At 44.8% G+C, this 21,773-nt stretch overlaps 1 protein-coding gene across 1 annotated transcript in view; it reads right to left on the bottom strand.

Annotated features, from left to right (window-relative positions):
* Positions 1 to 21,773, bottom strand: part of dazl (deleted in azoospermia-like) — a 176,692-nt gene that overhangs the window by 72,506 nt on the left and 82,413 nt on the right. The window contains exon 5 of the mRNA XM_078200398.1: positions 5,667 to 5,733. Coding sequence (XP_078056524.1) covers positions 5,667 to 5,733 — 67 coding nt within the window. The remainder of the gene's footprint in view (positions 1 to 5,666; positions 5,734 to 21,773) is intronic.

The raw sequence follows: 21,773 nt of genomic DNA, 5'->3' as shown, positions 1-21,773 counted from the left end.
CATCAGTGCATACTCATGTTCTGGAAATACAGTCTCACCTTCACACCAAGGACATTCTCCATCATCCTGTGTGGTACTAGGTGTTAAATGGGAGAGACAGAACAGACTGAGCAGCTCAAATCTGGAAATCAATGGAGATGTTGGGGAGCATCAGCAGAATTGTAGACCACCACAATCTGTAACGTCATTGCTTGGTATAAATCTCATTCTACAATTACCAACCTAAGGGACAAAGAGGACTGTAGGACAGTATGTCAGTAGCAACACTAGCCATACCTAAAAATGAGTGCCAACCAGTGAAGATAGATTCTTGGCAATCAAAAGGGTGATGGTGGGATGTGGATTTGAGGTCACTATCAGATCAGTCATGATCTTATTAAATGGCAGAGTAGGCTAGAGGGGCTGAATGGCCTTTTCCTGCTCCTTGTTCGTTTCTGCGTATGTAGTACATACATGGTAAACAGCAGAAGCAGCAAGCTGCAGTCAAAACCAAGTGATCTAACAACTAACAAAATTAGATCGAAGTCCTGCATATCCAGTTGCGACTGAGGAGGAAAATTTAACTCATAGGAGAAGGATCCACAAATAAATCCATTGACAATGATGGCAGAGCCCAGCACATGAGTACAAAAAAACAACTGCAGAATTTTCAACCATCTTCGGCCAGAAGTAACAGGTTGGAAATCCATCTCAGCCTCCTCCTGAGCTCTCCAAAATTTCATATGCCAGTCTTCAGCCAACTTGATTCAAAGTAATAAAAGTGTGACTGAACTCACTGGATATAGCAAGGCTAATAGCCCCAACAATATCTTGGCTATAGTGAAGACATGATCCAGAATGAGCAATGTCTCTAGCCAAGCTGTTCCAGTAAACTGCAACACTGGCATCTACCCAACAAAGTGGAAAATTGCCCAGTTATGTCCCCAGTCAACTCTCACTCAAAGTGATGTCAAGGGTGGTTGACGGTGCACAGGCATGTGCTCACCAAGGCTCAGTTTGGGCTATGCCTAGGTCATTCTGCCCCCTACCTCAATAGCTGTGGTCCAAACATGGACAAAAAAGTTCAATTTCAGAAGAAAGAGGGACTACCCCGATATCAAGGAACCCTAAAGTGAGGTCAACAGGAATCAGGAAAAAAAATCTCCACTGACATTCCGAGCACAAAAGGAACTGGCTGTGGGTGATAGGAGGCCAACCATCAGTCCCAGAACATCACTGTATAAGTTCCTCGGGACAGCATCTCAGACCCAACCTCTAAAGTTGCTGCAATAAAGGTCAGAAGTAGGGATGTTAACGGATGATTATAGAATCTTCAGTTCCATTCACAACTCGACTCCTCCGCATGCAGCAAAACCTGGAAAAATATCCAGGCCTGGATTGAAAAACAGCAAGTAAATTCCATGTCCACATACAAGTGCCAGGCAATGACCATCACTAACCATCTGCTCTTTTGGCATTCAACAGAATTACTACTGCTAAAGTCCCCTTCAAATAATTGGGCATCACCAATGATCCTAAAGACAACTTGGCCAGCCACATAAATACTGTGCCTTCAAGAGCAGGTCAGAGGTTGGGTATTCTACAACAGGAAACAAAGCCTTTTCACCATCAAGGTGGCACAAGCAAGAAGTGAAATGGAAGATTCCCAACTTGCCACGATAAGTGCAGCTCCAACAACACAAACTTTACATTATCCTAGGGGAAAAAAGTCCTCTTGATTGGCATTCCATCCACCACCAGCTCATCATGGCTGCAGCATGCACTGTTTATCAGATGCAGTGCAACAGTTTGCCAGGGTTTCTGTCAGCATCTCCCAAATCCACCACCTCCATCTTCTCGCACGAAAAAAAGCAAAACTGTAGTTTCACCACTGCTTTGAGACTCAAGGTAGTAGTGATAAATAGTAAGCATTGGTCTGTCTCAGGAGACGATGGACTATATCGGGACTATGTCACTTCAGGGTGGAATATCTTCTGTTGAGGCCACAGAGGACAGTAAGAGGCAATCGCTTCCACAGCTGGCACAGATAAACATTGGCACAAGATCAGATTTTTTTGTCCGCTGTGCTCTTTTCCACCATTAGATCTTTTCTTTGCCCTCTGCTTTTTTCATGCACTTCCTAATTGCTTATCTCTCAACATTTCAGGTGACACTAAGGACATGCCATGCATCCTGATCAACTACCCTGTCCCTTGATGCCCAAATCAGCACCAGGTAGTATATATAAACAATCTGGAGGAAAATGTGGGTGGTCTGATTAGTAAGCTTGTGAATGGCACAAAGATTGGTGCAGTTGCTGATAGTGCCAGGGATTGTCAGAGGATACAACAGGATACAGATAAATTGGAGACTTGGGCACAGAAATGGCGGATGGAGTTTAATCCCGACAAGTGCAAGATAATGCATTTTGGAGGATCAAATTTAGGTGTGAATTATCTGTAAATGGCAGTACCCTTAGGAACCTTAAGGACCTGGGCATGCAGATCCTCAGTTCCCAAAAAGTGGCAACACAAGGCTGTGTTCTCAGCCTCCTACTATACTCCTTATTCACCTATGACTGTGTGGCCAAGCTCTCCTCCAACTTGATTTGGGTCAGATCTCAAACAATGATGAGACAAAGAATGAGATAGAGAATCTGGTGAACTGGTGCGGCAACAATAATCTCTTGCCTCAAATGTCAACAAAATGAAGGAGATTGTCATCGACTTCAGGAAGCGTAGTGGAGAACATGCCCCTGTCTACATCAAGGGGGACGAAGTAGTAATGGTTGACAGCAGCTTCAAGTTTTTAGGTGTCCAGATCATTAACAACCTGTCCTGGTCTCCACATGCAGACACTATAGTTAAGAAAGCCCACCAACGCCTCTACTTTCTCAGAAGACTAAGGAAATTTGGCATGCCAGCTACGAATCTCACCAACCTTTACAGATGCACCATAGAAAGCATTCCTTCTGGTTGTATCACACCTTAGTATGGCTCCTGCTCTGCCCAAGACTGCAAGGAACTACAAAAGATCTTGAATGTAGCCCAATCCATCACGCAAACCAGCCTCCCATCCATTGACTGTCTACACTTCCCACTGCCTCAGCAAAGCAGACAGCATAATCAAGTACCTCACTCGCTCCGGACAAACTCTCTTCCACCTTCTTCCGTTGGGAAAAAGATAAAAGTCTGAGGTCATGTACCAACCGACTCAAGAACAGCTACTTTCCTGCTGCCATCAGACTTCTGAAAGGACTTACCTCACATTAAGTTGATCTTTCTCTACACCTTAGCTATGACTAACACTACATTCTGCACTCTCTCGTTTCCTTCTCTACGAATGGTATGCTTTGCCTGTACAGCACACAAGAAATAATACTTTTCACTGTATACTAATACATGACAATAATAAATCAAATCAAAACACAGGTGGCCGAGGTGATTTGATTTATTATCTCTCAAATCAATTCGTTAGAAATGCACATATGAACTACAAGGTAAGTGACTAGAAAATTGCTTGTAAAACTTAAAATTAAAACCTAGAAGTCACAAAGGAAAAGTAAAATGATCACTTCAATTACTTTTTTAAAAATCTGCTATTTTTCCTTTGTTGACTGAAATCTCAACATCCAAAATAAAGCTGTATAAAAAACACGTATTTCTTAATAACAGTGAATAGTCTTTGTGCAAATTTAAATAAATTAATTTCTTCAGCTTCAAAAGCATTGCTTTTCTCTCTTCAGGGGTATATGGAGGCACGACCAAGCAGATTTAACTGATGAAGAGTCATCCAGAATCAAAACACTGACTGTTCTCTCTCCACCGATGCTGTCAGTTGCTGAAATTTTCCAGCATTTTCTGTTTTTGTTTAAGATTTAATTGTGTCAAATTTCCCAGCTGGCAATGAGGGGATTTAGAAAGAAAGATAGTATCATCCTGTAAGGATTTGGAAGTTTCTTTTTCTAAGAGACTTTTAAAAACTGTATTCAGAAAGCCATTATTTCAATCAGGAAAAGCAGGTGAAGAAATCATGGGCATACCGAATTGTAGAATCAGTTCTAATCCTCAAGTTTAGAGACTGCCATCAATGCTTCCACCCAGCCACAAGCATTTATTTCCACTCAAATTAGTCAATAACCCAACTTCCAAACCAACACAAAAGCAGAATCATGAAATATGGTCAAAACAAGGGGTTTGCAGCATTGACTGCTACTCAATTTCAGATTACATCTATTTTCTTATTCATTCAAGGAATGAAGGCTTCAATGGCTCGAGTAGCATTTGTGGCAACTCAAGATTGTGAAGAAATCCATGCTCATCCCATCCCCAATTGTCCTCAAGATGGTGTTGGCGAGCTGCCTTCTTAAACTGCTGCAGTCCATGTGGTCCATCCACAGTGCTGTTAGGGAATTCCAGGATTTTTACCCAGTGACAGCAAAAGAAAGGCAATATATTTCTGAGTCAGAATGGCAAATAACTTGGAGGGGAACTTGTAGGTGGTGGTATTCCTTGCCCTTATCCTTTAAGATGGTAATGGTCATGGGTTTGGAAGGCACTGTCTAAGGAGACTTGGTGAGTTCCAGCAGAGAATCTTGTACATGGTGCACATTGACGCTTCTGTGCATCAGTGGTGGAAAGAGGGAATGTTTGTGGATGGGGAGCCAATCAAGCAGGCTGCTGTAATCTTAGATGGTGTCAAGCTACTCGAGTGCTGTTGGAGATGCACTTATCCAGGCAAATGGAGTATTCCATTACACTTCTGATTTGTGTCTTGTAATTTGGCTTTGGGAAGTCAGGAGTTGAATTATTCGCTACAGAATTTCCTGCCTCTGACCTACTCTTGCAGCCACATTAATTAAATGGCTAGTCCAGTTCAGTTTTTGCTCAATGGTAACCCGCAAGAAGTTGATAGTGGTAGATCATTAGACTGTGGCATTCTCTTTCCCCTGACAGCTGTAGAAACAAAGTCACTAATATTTTAATGGATTTTAAGAGCTAAGGGGGTCAAAGGGTATAGTGGGTAGACAGGAAAATAGAGACCACAATCAGATCAGTCATGATCTTATCAAGTGGTGGAGCAGGCGCAAGGTGGGAATGACTTGCTGCTGTACCCACTTCATTTGCATAACACTATTGAGCCAACTGTTTTAAATCTGGCTGTGACCAAATCATGACCTTATTGAAGAACAAACAACCTTTTGTTGCAGCCATGATCACCAAAGAAAATCAGATTTGGCCAGCTCCCATGATAGAAAATTTGCACATTCTCTCATCATCATGGAAGGACAATTAAATAGCAGTCCAAGGGAAGACCGCTACACACAGGAACTTTAAAAAAGCCAAAACAAAATATTTTTCTTAAAACAGGGAATGCAAAATAGTGTCAGATTCAACCTTACTAATGCGGTAGGCACAAACCCACTTTTATGGTATCCGCTGAAGCTAACATGTCATTACTTTGTTACAGACTGCTTGAGATCAGCAGACTCCATTACAAGAGTTAGACAGAGTGAGAGCTACAGACCCTTGAAGGTAGTCAGGTGGAGATTTGGCAACAGAGCTGATAAATAAGACCACCACTGACTGAAATACCTGACCTTAATGAAGGGCTGTGTCAATTTTAATTCATTTAAACAAAATATAATTTATATAACTTAGCCATCTTTATAAACTAAAACTACTTACATGAATCTTGTTGCTTCCTGATTGCAGGTCCTATCTTCAATTTCTTCCCTTTGAAGTTGATCTGTGACTGTAAACAGAAAACCAATCAACCAACATATCCACTACAGTGTGAACATGACATGACAATACATTGGAAATAATCAGTTCTATTTACCTTCAATAAACGTTGAACGATAGTAAAATGTTAGTATACAGTCAAGTTAAGATATTTCCTAGTTAAAGCAGACCTTCATGATTCTACAGATACAAAAATGAAACAACAAACTGTCCAAGATTTGGAAATAGTACAAGCATTATGGTAGTCACAAATTACTTGCAATTGTGTACAAAACCCATTTCAAGGACACAAAGACTTCAGCCTTGTAATTTACTACTACTACAGATGACAAGACTTTACTAGCTCAGTGAATATAAAATACATATTCTTATACAGTGAGACTCAACATATTTTGTATCAGACTAACAGAACAAATTATACAGAGTCATATTTTAACAAGGCTTTAGATAAAGGGTAACTTCAGCCAAAAGTGCCAAGTGGATGACCCATCTCAATCTTATCATAGATGCCAGTCCACTCAATTTGATTCACTCCACATTGATATCAAGAAAAGGCTGAAGGCACTGGATACAGCAAAGGCTTTGGGACCTGACAACATTCTGGTAATAGTACAGAAGATTTGCACACCAGAATTAGTCGTGCCCCTAGCCACAGTGTTTCAGTACAGCTACAAGACTGGCATCTACCCGCAACAACAAAAATTTCCCAAAAAGGGAAAAGTATATCTAGTCCAGCCAAATACCACCCCATCAATCTACAGTGAATCACTAAAGTGATGCAAGGTGACATCATGGTAAGATCACGCAGCACTTGCTGAGCAATGACCTGATCTGACCTGAGGGCAGAGTGCAGCAGGTTAAGGAGATAGGTTTGGGAGGGGGGGGGATGACTCCTGACCAAAGAAGTAGGCACAGAGACAAAGGCAGTGGAAGAGTTCAGCATCAAGTCGAGCCCAAATTTGTTGAGGTGTGGGCATAAGGGTAGGAAACAAAGTCCTTTGCTAAGTACAACACATTCAGCCTTAACACCTGAAAGGAACAGAACACTTAAGGCATCAGATGAGAAAGAATGAAATGAAACTGGGGACAAGGATGAGTCAATGCTGCTGGAGAGCGATATTGAGTGTGCATATGGAGGCATATGGTATGAAGTGTGGATCTTAGGATGCAATGGCAATAGCAGTCAGAGGAATGTTATATGCCCTGGAGACACCTGTAATCCTGGGTAGATTCGAAACACAAGCGGTGAAACGCGAGTTAGAATCGATGTGGGACAAGTCGGAGAAGGTCAGTGAGGAAGGAAATATCATAGAATCTCTACAGTACAGGAGGCCATTCGGCCCATCGATCTGAACCGGCCACAATCCCACCCAGGCCCTATCCCCGGAACCCCACATTTTTAGCTGCTAACCCCTCTAAAGACAAACAACATGCCAAAAATTGATGGCAGGAAGCCTATGGCAGGTGAGGACCTAGAAACTATTATCACGAAAGAGGTAGTGTTGGGCAAGCTAATGGGGCTAAAGATAGACAAGTCTCCTGGCGCTGATGGAATGCATCCCAGGGTACTAAAAGAGACGGCGGGGGAAATAGCAAATGCACTGGTGGTAATTTAAGGCAAGGATAGATGAATTTTTGAACAGTAAAGGAATTAAGGGTTATGGTGAGCGGGCGGGTAAGTGAAGCTGAGTCCACGAAAAGATCAGCCATGATCTTATTGAATGACGGAGCAGGCTCGAGGGGCCAGATGCCCTACTCCTGCTCCTAGTTCTAATGTTCTAACATTAGGGTCAATTTAGCATGCCAATCAACCGAACACGCACATCTTTGGAGTGTGGGAGGAAATCGGAGCACCTGGAGGAAACCCACTCAGACATGAGGAGAACGTGCAAACTCCACACAGTCACCCAAAGCCGGAATTGAACCCAGGTCCCTGGCGCTGTGAGGCAGCAGTGCTAACGACTGTGCCACCCGTGGATGAGAAAGCAAGTTTTGATAAAAAACCTAGAGAAACACCAGGAGGAAAATGAGGGTTGACAAGACGAAACAACCAAACAGAAATCCTGTTGGAGAGAAGAGTAGAGAGAATGGAGTTGTCTGCCTCAAGCTTAACTAGGTTGATGTCACAAACATCATTTCTTCTCACATGCATAGAATTGCTAACTCCACAGACATCAAATCTGGCAATTAAATAAAGCCCATGCACACCTTGATGATAACAATGTACATTCTTCTCTTTAAATAACATTAAACTAAAGCTGTCCCATGAGATGGATGACGACGACTGGGGGCATGAAAATGAGTTCTCACTCAGTATGCTTCCACTATTAACCTGTTAGCCCTTACCAACATGTTCAGTGCATGACATGCTATCTCCTCTTCCAAAGGCAGATTATGGCCCTGCACAGATACAAGTGGAACGGTCTTCCATTGGGCCCTCAGACTCCATAACCCAAAGGCTCTTAAACAAGGGCATCTCAGCAACCTATTTCTGCTGAAGCAATGGGGTTGCACAATGCAGGTGTGGCAGGAGAAGAGTATGGTTTGTAGTTACACAAAGTTACTTACATGGATATATGACAAATTTGTGGAGTTTCAGTTCTATAGAGAAATCACAAAATATTACTTTACACCACTTTCCCGTGGTATCCATTCTTGGTATACCTGGCTTCCCAGAAGTAATTTCAATATGGTACCACACAAAAGGTTAATAAGACGACATGGCTAGAGGATTGGTTCATGGACAGGAACCAAAGAGTAGACATAAATGGGGGATTCTCAAGTTGGCTGGTTGTGATGAGTGGAGTGTTACCAAGTGCTGGGGCCTTAGTTATTTATATTCTACGTCATTGACTTAGACATAGAACATAGAACAGTACAGCACAGAACAGGCCCTTCGGCCCACGATGTTGTGCCGAGCTTTGTCTGAAACCCAGATCAAGCTATTTCCTCCCCATCATCCCGAAGTACACCATGTGCCTATCCAATAGCTTCTTAAATGTTCCTAAAGTTTCTGACTCCACTATCCCTGCAGGCAGTCCATTCCACACCCCAACCACTCTGAGTAAAAAATCTACCTCGGACATCCTTCCTATATCTCCCACCATGAACCCTATAGTTATGCCCCCTAGTTACCGCTCCATTCACCCGAGGAAATAGTCTTTGAACGTTCACTCTATCTATCCCCCTCATCATCTTATAAACCTCTATCAAGTCTCCTCTCAACCTCCTCCGCTCCAAGGAGAAAAGCCCAAGTTCCCTCAACCTTTCCTCCTAAGACCTACCCTCCAAACCAGGCAGCATCCTGGTAAATCTCCTCTGCACTCTTTCCAGCGCTTCCACATCCTTCTTGTAGTGAGGTGACCAGAACTGCACACAATATTCCAAATGTGGTCTCACCAAGGTCCTGTACAGTTGCAGCATAACCCCACGGCTCTTAAACTCAAACCCCCTGTTAATGAACGCCAACACACTATAGGCCTTCTTCACGGCTCTATCCACTTGAGTGGCAACCTTCAGAGATCTATGGATATGAACCCCAAGATCTCTCTGTTCCTCCACATTCTTCAGAACCCTACCTTTGACCCTGTAATCCACATTTAAATTTGTCCTACCAAAATGAATCACCTCACATTTGTCAGGGTTAAACTCCATTTGCCATTTTTCAGCCCAGCTCTGCATCCTATCTATATCTCTTTGCAGCCTACAACAGCCCTCCACCTCATCCACTACTCCACCAATCTTGGTGTCATCGGCAAATTTACTGATCCACCCTTCAGCCCCCTCCTCCAAGTCATTTATAAAAATTACAAAGAGCAGAGGACCAAGCACTGATCCCTGTGGCACTCCGCTGGTAACCGGTTTCCAGTCCGAAAATTTTCCATCCACCACCACCCTCTGTCTTCTGTTAGATAGCCAGTTACCTATCCAATCGGCCAAACTTCCCTCTATCCCACACATCCTTATTTTCTTCATAAGCCGACCGTGGGGGACTTTATCAAACGCCTTACTAAAATCCATGTATATGACATCAACTGCACTACCTTCATCTACACACTTAGTTACCTCCTCAAAAAATTCTATCAAATTTGTGAGGCAAGACTTGCCCTTCACAAATCCGTGCTGACTATCCCGGATTAAGCTGCATCTTTCTAAATGGTCGTAAATCCTATACCCAAGGACCTTTTCCATCAACTTACCGACCACCGAAGTAAGGCTAACTGGCCTATAATTACCAGGGTCATTTCTATTCCCTTTCCTTTCCCTTTCGCCACTCTCCAGTCCTCTGGCACCACCCCCGTGGACAGTGAAGACGCAAAGATCAAAGCCAAAGGCTCTGCTATCTCATCCCTTGCCTCCCAAAGAATCCTAGGATATATTTCATCAGGCCCAGGGGACTTATCAACTTTCAGTTTATTCAAAATTGCTAGTACATCTTCCCTCCGAACATCTACTTCCTCCAGCCTATCAGCTTGTGACACCCTCTCTTCCTCAAAAACATGGCCCCTCTCCTTGGTGAACACCGAAGAAAAGTATTCATTCATCACCTTTCCTATCTCTTCTGACTCCATGCACAAATTCCCACTGCCGTCCTTGACCGGCCCCAGCCTCACCCTGGTCATTCTTTTATTCCTCACATAAGAGTAAAAAGCCTTGGGGTTTTCCTTGATCCGACCCGCCAAGGACTTCTCATGCCCCCTCCTTTTTCAGCTCATTTCTTGCTAACTTGTAACCCTCCATCGAGCCAACTGAACCTTGTTTTCTCAACCTAACATACGCTTCCTTCTTCCTCTTGACAAGACATTCCACCTCTTTTGTGAACCATGGTTCCCTCACTCGGCCATTTCCTCTCTGCCTGGCAGGGACATACCTATCAAGGACATGCAGTATTTGTTCCTTGAAAAAGTTCCACTTATCATTAGTGCCTTTGCCTGACAATTTTTGTTCCCATCCTATGCTTCCTAATTCCCGCCTGATTGCATCATAATTACCTCTCCCCCAATTGTAAACTATGCCCTGACATATTGCTTTGTCTCTTTGTCCAAGTTTACTGGCGATACAAAGCTAAGTGGAAATCTAAGTTTTGTGGAGGATACAGAAAGGCTGCAGATACAGACAGGTTAAATGAGCAGGCAACAAGATGGCAACTGGAGTACGTGGTGTGTGATTGGACAGAACCATGTGTACCCAAGTATGAAGACAGCTCCGAGCTTGTACCCATTACTGTGATAGCTCTGAGTCAGTAAAGACTCCATAAAGTTAGGCTACGTATGGTTAGACCTACCGAACAGTAACCAGCATCCTAAGACATGGCAGCAGGTTCTGAAAAAAAAACCAAGATCTCGCAGAAAATGCAGGGAAAAACGAAAATGAAAAACATTCAGCAAAGCAGTCGGACTCAAAACGAAACTGCAGAAGCAGAGGCAGTGGACAAATCCCCAAGATAAAGCTTCAAAAAAAAAGCTTGGAAGCTGGAAACAGAAATTTAAAATTCCTGCAGCAAAAGACTCCATTGAATCTCCTTTGAAAGGCCAGGTTCTAATCTGAGTGAGCAAAACTAGCAAGTGTGAGCCAAATCTTAGCACTTCAGGCTACAGAAAATCCTGAGCAACCTTTAAATAATTTTAAGTCAGAAGTGCAGTGTGAAAAAAATCCATAAAACCTGATACCCGTGTCGGTGCCTGAACACAGCATCTGAGCTCTCTCAAATGCAAAAATAAATAATATGGGATCATCATCATAGAAATCATAGAAACCCTACAGTGCAGAAGGAGGCCATTCGGCCCATCGAGTCTGCACCGACCACAATCCCATCCCACATATTTACCCACTAATCCCTCTAACCTACGCATCCCAGGACTCTAAGGGGCAATTTTTAACCTGGCCAATCAACCTAACCCACACATCTTTGGACTGTGGGAGGAAACCGGAGCACCCGGAGGAAACCCACGCAGACACGAGGAGAATGTGCAAACTCCACACAGACAGTGACCCGAGCCGGGAATCGAACCCGGGACCCTGGAGCTGTGAAGCAGCAGTGCTAACCACTGTGCTACCGTGCCGCCCTTCACAACTTCTGAACTCATCTGGGAGGAAATCAAAGCCAGTATCCAACTAATTTGCAACTTTAAAATTAAACGCTGAACAAGAGAACTCTGCAGTCCAGGCACTCATTGTGATTATTTTGTCCAGCTGAGCATGATCACCATTGTAGCAGAGCCCAACACAGTAGGTAAGCGCGGGAAATCCCATCTCCAAGTGAATGGTGATGTCATCTAGAAATTCGTCAAGCTCTTAAAAGCAGAAGCTATACATTTACAAATTTAACCGTGGATCAGAAATCCACACTTCCAAAACAATTTGGACGAATCCGAGACCCAGACCAAGTACATAACTGGGGACTGATTCCAAGGAAGGCGGTGGCATAGTGGTACTGTCACTGGACAAGCAATCCAGAGATCTAGGGTAATGCTCTGTAGACCCCGGGTTCAAATCCTACCACAGCAGCTGGTGAAATCTGAGTCCAACACAGGAAATAAAAGTCTAATGATGACCACGAAACCATTGTCGATTGTTGAAAAAACCCATCTGGTTCACTAATGTCCTTTAGGGAAGGAAATCTGCCGTCTGGTTTACATGTCCACAGCAATGAGTAATGAAATAGCATCATTGCATATTTAGACAAAAAGTTAGCAGAGCAGGATAACATTATTTTACTCAGTACACCCAACTGCAGATGACATTATTGCAAGATAGAGAATCAATGAAGCATCTCCTAAATTTAAAATCTTTTGACATTTACTTTAATGTAAAAGGCAATCAAATACACGAAAGAGCCAAATTTAACAAGCGAGTCCAGCAACCAGGAGAACCGCCATTCAGTAATCTTTATAGGATGGCAGAAGGTTGCTAATAGATTTCAAGTCTGAACTCAGACAGAATAGTGCTTGGAATAGCAGATAGTGCACTCTCCAACCTTATGCAAACAAAGGTGATCAGATGAGAAGGCGATCACAAATGAGAAGACGAAGGGTAATCCAGACTTGAAACTTTGGCTCTATATTCTCTCCACAGATGCACTGCTGCCTCAGTGCCAGGGACCCTGGCTAAAGAACTGGTGCAGGAGGGAGGGTTTCAGATTCGTGGATCACTGGGAAGTCTTCCAGGGAGATTGGGACCTGTACAAGGATGGGTTACACCTGAACTGGAGGGGCACCAATATCCTGGCTGTGAGGTTTGCTAGTGTGGCTCGGGTGGGTTTAAACTAATGCGGCAGGGGGGTGGGGATCAGAACAATAGGTCAGTAAGCGTAGAGACTGGGGACGAGCATGGAGCCAGGACAAGGTTACCTAAGAGGAAGAGCAATCTGGGGGAGGATGAACTCAGTGGGCCTGGAGGTCTGGAGTGCATCTGCTTCAATGCAAGGAGCGTAACGGGCAAGACAGATGAACTTAGAGCCTTAATGCATGCGCGGAACTTGGATGTGGTTGCAGTGACAGAGACTTGGTTAAAAGGACAGGACTGACAGCTGAATATTCCAGGGTATAAGTGTTTTAGGTGAGACAGAGGAGGGGCTAGAAGAGGTGGGGGAGTAGCAATACTGGTTAGGAAGCATATTACAGCGGTACAGAGGGTGGACAATTTGGAAGGATCATGTAACGAGACACTGTGGGTAGAGCTCAGAAACAGGAAGGGTGCAGTCACTATGCTGGAGGTATACTACAGGCCTCCCAACAGCCCGCGGGAAGTTGAAGAACGGATATGTAAGGAGATTCTGGACAGGTGTAGCAAGAATAGGGTTGTTGTAGTAGGAGACTTTAATTTCCCTCATATAGACTGGAAATCCCTTAGGGCTGGGGGGGGGGGGGGGGGAGGGGGGGTGTGTGCGTGTGTGTGTGTGTGTGTGTGTGTGTGTTTGGAACAATATGTTGATAGTCCAACTAGAGAGGGGGGTATACTGGGCCTAGTACTGGGGAACGAGCCCGGTCAGGTCATCAAAGTTTCAGTGGGGGAACATGTGGTGAACAGTGACCACAATTCTGTAAACTTTCGAATAGTCATGGAAAAGGATGAGTGTTGTCCTATGGGTAAGGTGCTGAATTGGGGGAAGGCTAACTACAGCCGGATTAGGCAGCATTTGGTGGCTGTTGATTCGGAGAGGCTGTTCGAGGGTAAATCCACATCTGGCATGTGGGAGTCTTTTAAGGAGCAGTTGATAGGAGTGCAGGACAAGCATGTGCCTGTAAAAAGGAAGGACAGGAAAGGTAGGATTCGAGAGCTGTGGATAACCAGAGAAATTGTGGGTTTAATCAAGAAGAAAAAAAAGAGGCATACATAAGGTCCAGGCAGCTAAAAACAGATGAAGCACTGGAAGAATACAGAGAAAGTAGAAAAGAACTCAAACAGGGAGTTAGAAGGGAAAAAAGGGTCACAAAATGTCCTTGGCAGACAGGATTAAGGAGAATCCCAAGGCATTTTATACATACGTTAGGAACAAGAGGGTTGTCAGAGAAAGAGTTGGACCTCTCAAGAACAAAGGAGGGGAATAATGCTTAGAACCCAAGGAAGTAGGCGAGATCCTAAATGAATACTTTGCATCAGTATTCACAAAGGAGAGGGACACGTTGATTGGTAGTGTCTCAGAGGGATGCGTAGACCCATTAGAACAAATCGCAATTACAAGGGAGGAAGGGTTAGGTGTTTTAGGATGCATTAAGGTAGACAAATCCCTCGGGCCAGATGGCATCTGTCCTAGATTACTGAGGGAGACAAGAGATGAAATTGCTGGGCCTCTAACAGAAATCTTTGTTTCTTCATTGGACACAGGTGAGGTCCCAGCGGATTGGAGGATAGCAAATGTGGTCCCGTTATTTAAGAAGGTAGCAAGGATAACCTGGGTAATTATAGGCCAGTGAGCTTGACGTCCGTGGTAGGGAAATTGTTGGAGAAGATTCTTAGAGATAGGATCTATACACATTTAGAACCAAATAGTCTCATTAGCGATAGACAACATGGTTTTGTACGAGGGAGTATTTTAGTAAAGCATTTGACAAGGTCCCTCATGGCAGGCTGGTGCAAAAGGTTAAATCTCACGGGATCAACGGTGAACTAGCTAGATGGGTACAGAACTGGCTTGGCCATAGAAGACAGAAGGTACCAGTGGAGGGGTCTTTTTCTGATTGGAGGTCTGTGACTAGTGGTGTTCCGCCGGGCTCTGTACTGGGACCTCTGCTGTTTGTGATATATATAAATGATTCAGAAGATGTAGCTGGTCTGATTAGTAAGTTTGCGGACAACATGAAGATTGCTGGAGTTGCAGATAGTGATGAACATTGTCAGAGAATACAGCAGGATATAGATAGGTTGGAACTTTGGGCGGAGAAATGGCAGATGGAATTTAATCCAGATAAATGCGAAGTGATGCATTTTGGTAGATCTAATGCAGGGCGGAGCTGTACAATAAATGGCAGAACCATCAGGAGTATAGATACAGGGATCTGGGTGTGCAAGTCCACAGATCCTCAAAGACGGCAGCACAGGTGGAAAAGGTGAAGGCGGCATATGGCATGCTTGCCTTTATTGGACGGGGCATAGAGTATAAAAGTTGGCATATGATGTTGCAGTTATGTAGAACGTTGGTTAGGCCACATTTGGAATACTGCGTCCAGTTCTGGTTGCCACACTACCAGAAGGATGTGGAGGCTTTCGAGAGAGTGCAGAAAAGGTTTACCAGGATGTTGCCTGGTATGGAAGGTATTAGCTATGAGGTGAGATTGAGTAAACTAGGGTTGTTCTCCCTGGAAAGACGGAGGTGGAGGGGTGACCTAATAGAAGTTTATAAAATTATGAAGGACATAGATCGGGTGAACAGTTGGAAGCTTTTTCCCAGGTCAGAAATGACAAACACAAGGGGTCACAAGTTCAAGGTAAGGGGGGAAGGTTCAATACAGATATGCGGGGGACGTATTTTACACAGAGGGTGGTGGGGGCCTGGAATGCACTACCAAGCAAGGTGGTTGAGGCAGACACGCTAGGATCATTTAAGACTTATCTAGATAGCCACATGAACAGACTGGGAATAGAGGGATACAAACGGATGGTCTAGATAGGAACACATGATCGGTGCAGGTTTGGAGGGCCGAAGGGCCTGTTCCTGTACTATATTGTTCTTTGACCCGGGTTCAATTCCCAGCCTGGATCACTGTCTGTGTGGAGTCTGCATGTTCTCCCCGTGTGTGTGGGTTTCTTCCGGGTGCTCCAGTTTCCTCCCACAGTCCAAAAGACGTGCGGATTAGCTGCATTTGCCATGTTAAATTCTCCCTCTACGTATCCAAACAGGCGCCGGAGTGTGGCGACTAATAGTGTTAATGCAAGCCTATTTGTGACATTAATAAATAAACTTAAACTTATGCTGTGAGACCTGCTGAGATTTTCCAGCATTTTCTGTTTTTGTTTCAGTTTCCAGCATCCGCAGTATTTTGCTTTTATTTTCAAGATCCGACACTGGAAAAGCAACCCAGATAGTTATGCATTCAGAACTGTGAGTAGTAGGAAACCATTTGAAAAGGGAGAAAATAAACCATGGTACACAGACCAACCCATAGTTAAGCAAGAACACAGACACTCCAGGCCAGAGAAAACAGTACCCAAGCCATCCGGCAGAGTGGCCATGCCAACGCTGTGCATCAACGTGCCCCAGAGAAGATTAATATCCTGCAATTTCAGCCCAGTTTTAGTGCAAGATTGGACACAACAGCAGATTATGCAAGGCAAAAACTCAAATGCACAGAAAGCCAAAATAACACCCACAATGTTGAAACTGCAAATCCAAACAACACAGCCAGGAATTATGAATTAAATCTAAGATCTTGGTTTCTTATTTTGGAATGCAGACATTTCAGGCAATGGCTTTCTAATAAGTTTAAATTGGATACAGGAGCCAGCATAACACTCCTGGTGATAAGGATTGTGACTGGTGATCCAGCAGTTGATGCTGCACACAATATCCCTATACGGCACTGGAGATTTATAGCTCCCAGTGAAAGGATCCTGCAGGTGACATAGATACAATAAAATAATCTGAGAGACTCTGATTCACAACCATAACCGCTCATTACTGAGCCAAAAAGCCATTTTGAACTTACCAAGATTGACTTGGCTCCATGTACAAACGCAAGTTCCCAAAACTTTTCAAAAAGGGAAGCAATTGACGATCACAGAGGATGCTCAACAAATGTGCCAATTCACACCATGCAAGATCCCCCAACTACTTGTGAAGGTGCAGTAGCAACTGGATCAGACAACAAACAGGAGAGTTGTCTCCCCAGTCACACAAGTGTCCTGGGATAGTCCCAGTCCCAAAACCGAATGGCAGCAACCTGACAGCTCAATAAAACCGTTGCCAGAAAACATCCCATGTCCTCAGTGGAGGAAAGCCCAACTAAAATCCAATTTTCAAAACTGGAGGCAAACTACAAATTTTGGACATTCTTAATAACAAAGAATCCAGGCTGCTGACAATATTTATAGCCCTTCGGCAGATTCCACTTTTAACAGCCTGCCATTTATAAAGACGATGTGGAGATGCCGGCATTGGACTGGGGTAAGCACAGTAAGAAGTCTCACAACACCAGGTTAAAGTCCAACAGGTTTATTTGGCAGCACTCGCTTTCGGAGCCCCAAGCCCCTTCTTCAGGTGAGTGAGGACTCAAACATAGAAAACTACAGCACAAAACAGGCCCTTTGGCCCCACAAGTTGTGCCGAACATATCCCTACCCTTTTAGGCCTACCTACAACCCTCCATCCTATTAAGTCCCATGTACTCATCCAGGAGTCTCTTAAAAGACCCTATTGAGTTTGTCTCCACCACCACTGACGGCAGCCGATTCCACTCGCCCACCACCCTCTGAAAAACTTACCCCTAACATTTCCCCTGTACCTACCCCCCAGCACCTTAAACCTGTGTCCTCTCGTAGCAGCCACTTCCACCCTGGGAAAAAGCCTCTGAGAGTCCACCCGATCTATGCCCCTCAACATCTTATATACCTCTATTAGGTCTCCTCTCATCCTACGTCTCTCCAAGGAGAAAAGACCAAGCTCCCTCAGCCTATCCTCATAAGGCATGCCACTCAATCCAGGCAACATCCTTGTAAATCTCCTCTGCACCCTTTCAATCTTTTCCACATCCTTCCTGTAATGAGGCAACCAGAACTGAGCACAGTACTCCAAGTGGGGTCTGACGAGGGTCTTATATAGCTGCATCATTATCCCCGGACTCCTAAACTCAATCCCTCGATTGATAAAGGCCAGCACACCATACGCCTTCTTAACCACCTCCTCCACCTGCGGGGCTGATTTTAGAGTCCTATGGACCCGGACCCCAAGGTCCTTCTGATCCTCTATAGTACTAAGAGTCTTTCCCTTTATATTGTACTCCTTCATCCCATTTGACCTGCCAAAATGGACCACTACGCATTTATCTGGGTTGAAGTCCATCTGCCACTTCTCCGCCCAGTCTTGCATCCTATCCATGTCCCTCTGTAACTTCTGACATCCCTCCAGACTATCCACAACCCCACCAACCTTCGTGTCGTCGGCAAACTTGCCAACCCATCCCTCCACTTCCTCATCCAGGTCATTTATGAAAATGACAAACAGCAAGGGTCCCAGAACAGATCCCTGGGGCACACCACTGGTGACCGACCTCCATTTAGAAAAAGACCCATCTATACCCACTCTCTGCCTCCTTTGGGCAAGCCAGTTCTGGATCCACAGGGCAGCAGCCCCTTGGATCCCATGCCCTCTCACTTTTTCTAGAAGCCTTGCATGGGGGGCCTTATCGAACGCCTTGCTAAAGTCCATATAAACCACATCTACCGCTTTCCCTTCGTCAATGTGTTTAGTCACATTTTCGAAGAACTCCACCAGGCTCGTAAGGCACGATCTGCCTTTGACAAAGCCATGCTGAGTATTCTTGAGCATACTAAACCTCTCTAAATGCTCATAAATCCTGTCCCTCAGGATCTTCATCAGCTTACCAACCACTGAGGTTAGACTCACCGGTCGGTAATTTCCTTGGCTATCCCTATTCCCCTTCTTGGAAATAGGAACCACATCCGCAATCCTCCGGCACCTCTCCCGTCTCCATCGACAACGCAAAGATCATCGCCAGAGGCTCTGCAATCTCTTCCCTTGCCTCCCACAGTAACCTGGGGTACATCCCATCCGGACCCGGCGACTTATCTATTTTGATGCCATTCAAAGATTCCAGCACAACCACTTTGTTAAAGTCCACATACTCAATCTTTTCAGTCCACCGCAAGCCCACAGTACATCCACCCATGTCCTTCTCCTCTGTGAAAACTGAGGCAAAATACTCATTAAGCACCTCTGCCATTTCTACTGGTTCCGTACTGATTTTCCCGCCTTCACCTTTTATAGGCCCTATTCCTTCACGTCTCATCCTTTTACTCTTCACATATTTATAGAACGTCTTAGGGTTTTCCTTAATTCTACTTGCCAAGGCCTTTTCGTGACCCCTTCTGGCTCTCCTAATTTCCTTCTTTAGTCCCTTCCTACAAGCTGTATACTCATCTAGATCCCTATCTTCGCCAAGCTCTCTGAACCTTTTGTACTCATGTTCACAAGCAGGGCATATAAAGACACAAACTCAATTTACAAGATAATGGGTGGAATGCGAGTCTTTACAGGTAATCAAGTCTTAAAAGGTACAGACAACGTGAGTGGAGAGAGTGTTAAGCACAGGTTAAAGAGATGCGTATTGTCTCCAGCCAGGATAGTTAGTGAGATTTTGCAAGTCCAGGCAAGTCGTGGGGGTTACAGATAGTGTGACATGAATCCAAGAGCCCAGTTGAGGCCATCCTCATGTGTGGGGAATTTGGCTATCAGTCTCTGCTCAGCGATTCTGCATTGTGTGTCGTGAAGGCCGCCTTGGAGAACGCTTACCCGAAGATCAGAGGCTGAATGCCCGTGACTGCTGAAGTGTTCCCCGATTGGAAGGGAACACTCCTGGCTGGTGATTGTTGAGCGGTGTTCATTCATTCGTTGTCGTAGCGTCTGCATGGTCTCCCCAATATACCATGCCTCGGGACATCCTTACCTGCAGCGTATCAGGTAGACAGTGTTGGCCGAGTGGCAAGTGTATGTACTGTGTACCTGGTGGATGGTGTTCTCACGTGAGATGATGGCATCCGTGTTGATGATCCGGCACATCTTGCAGAGGTTGCTGTGGCAGGGTTGTGAGATGTCGTGGTCACTGTTCTCCCGAAGGCTGGGTAGTTTGCTGCGGACAATGGTCTGTTTGAGGTTGTGCGGCTGTTTGAAGGCAAGAAGTGGGGGTGTGGGGATGGCCTTGGCAAGATGTTAGTCTTCATCGATGACACGTTGAAGGCTCCAGAGAAGCTGTCGTAGTTTCTCCGCTCCAGGAAAGTACAGGACGACGAAGGGTACTCTGTCCGCCGTGTCCCGTGTTTGTCTTCTGAGGTAGGTGCGGTTTTTGGCTGTGGCACGTCGGAACTATCGATGAGTCGAATGCCATATCCTGTTCTTATGAGGGCATCCTTCAGCATCTGTAGGTGTCTGTTGCGATCCTCCTCATTTGAGCAGATCCTGTGTACACGGAGGGCTTGCCCATAGGGGTGGCTTCTTTAACATGTTTAGGGTGGAAACTGGAGAAGTGGAGCATCGTGAGATTATCCGTGGACTTATGGTAAAGTGAGGTGCTGAGGTGACCACCCTTGATGGAGATGCGTGTCCAAGAATGCAACCGATTCCGGAGAGTAGTCCATGTTGAGTCTGATGGTGGGATGAAACTTCTTGATGTCATCATATAGTTGTTTCAATTATTGTTCGCCATGAGCCCAAAGGAAGAAAATGTCATCGACGTATCTAGTGTTTAACATCGGTTGAAGGTCCTGTGCGGTGAAGAGGTCTTGAACGCTGAGCAGAGACTGATAGCCAAGTTCCACACACGAGGATGGCCTCAACTGGGATCTTGGGTTCATGTCACACTATCTGTAACCCCCACAACTTGCCTGGGCTTGCAAAATCTCACTAACTGTCCCGGCTGGAGACAATATACATCTTTTTAACCTGTGCTTAACTCTCTCTCCACTCATATTGTCTGTATCTTTAAGACTTGATTACCTGTAAAGACTCACATTCCACCCATTATCTTGTAAATTGAGTGTCTCTTTATACAAGTCCTCACTCACCTGAAGGAGGGGCTTGGGGCTCCGAAAGCTAGTGCTGCCAAATAAACCTGTTGGACTTCAACCTGATTTATAATCACATCAGTGCCAAAAATATGCCAGCTTACAATGATGGCCATTTTGCAGGGCCTTCAAGGAGTCATTTGCCACATGGACGACGTATTGGTTTCCAGTGCAATGGCAGGTGAACGTGATGCGAGACTCACAGTAATCTTATGAATGCCTGCAGGAAGCAGGGCTGACATAATGGCAAATACAAGTTTTCCAAAGCGGCAATTGAATTCCTGGCCTCATCATCAGCAATAAAGGAATCACAGCTTTGGTTTTTTTGGGGAATCAGTTATCAGTGAGTTTGCAACTCCATCCTCAATTCAAGATCTCCAGCAATTCTTTTGGATGATGAACAAGGTCGCAACATTTTTACAGAATTTGGCACAGATCACAAAAACCTGAGGTATCCTACTTAGGACCAAGCATGGTGCTGGGGCTCATGTAAAGATTAAACATTCACTCGCACCAAGGTGATGCTGCTCTCCAGAGACATTCTGGCCCACGATGACCCAGCCCTGTCCACCACCATAGCAGTGCATGCTTTGTCTAAAGACCTGGCAGCAGTCCTGGGCCAGGAACAACTGGATGCAAGTCACCAACATGCCTATTACACATTCAGAGGGTTGTAAGACAAGATATCCCATCACAGAAAAGGAAGGCCTTGCAGTAAGGTGGACATGCGAGAAGTTTCTGATTGTATCATCGACTGCAAGGTTACAACCAAAACGGACCACAGGCCACTCATTATTGGATGAGGAGTTAAGTTGT

This window comes from Mustelus asterias, chromosome 2 (genome assembly GCF_964213995.1).
Source record: "Mustelus asterias chromosome 2, sMusAst1.hap1.1, whole genome shotgun sequence".
NCBI lineage: Eukaryota > Metazoa > Chordata > Chondrichthyes > Carcharhiniformes > Triakidae > Mustelus > Mustelus asterias.
This window is presented reverse-complemented; position numbering and strand designations above follow the sequence as displayed.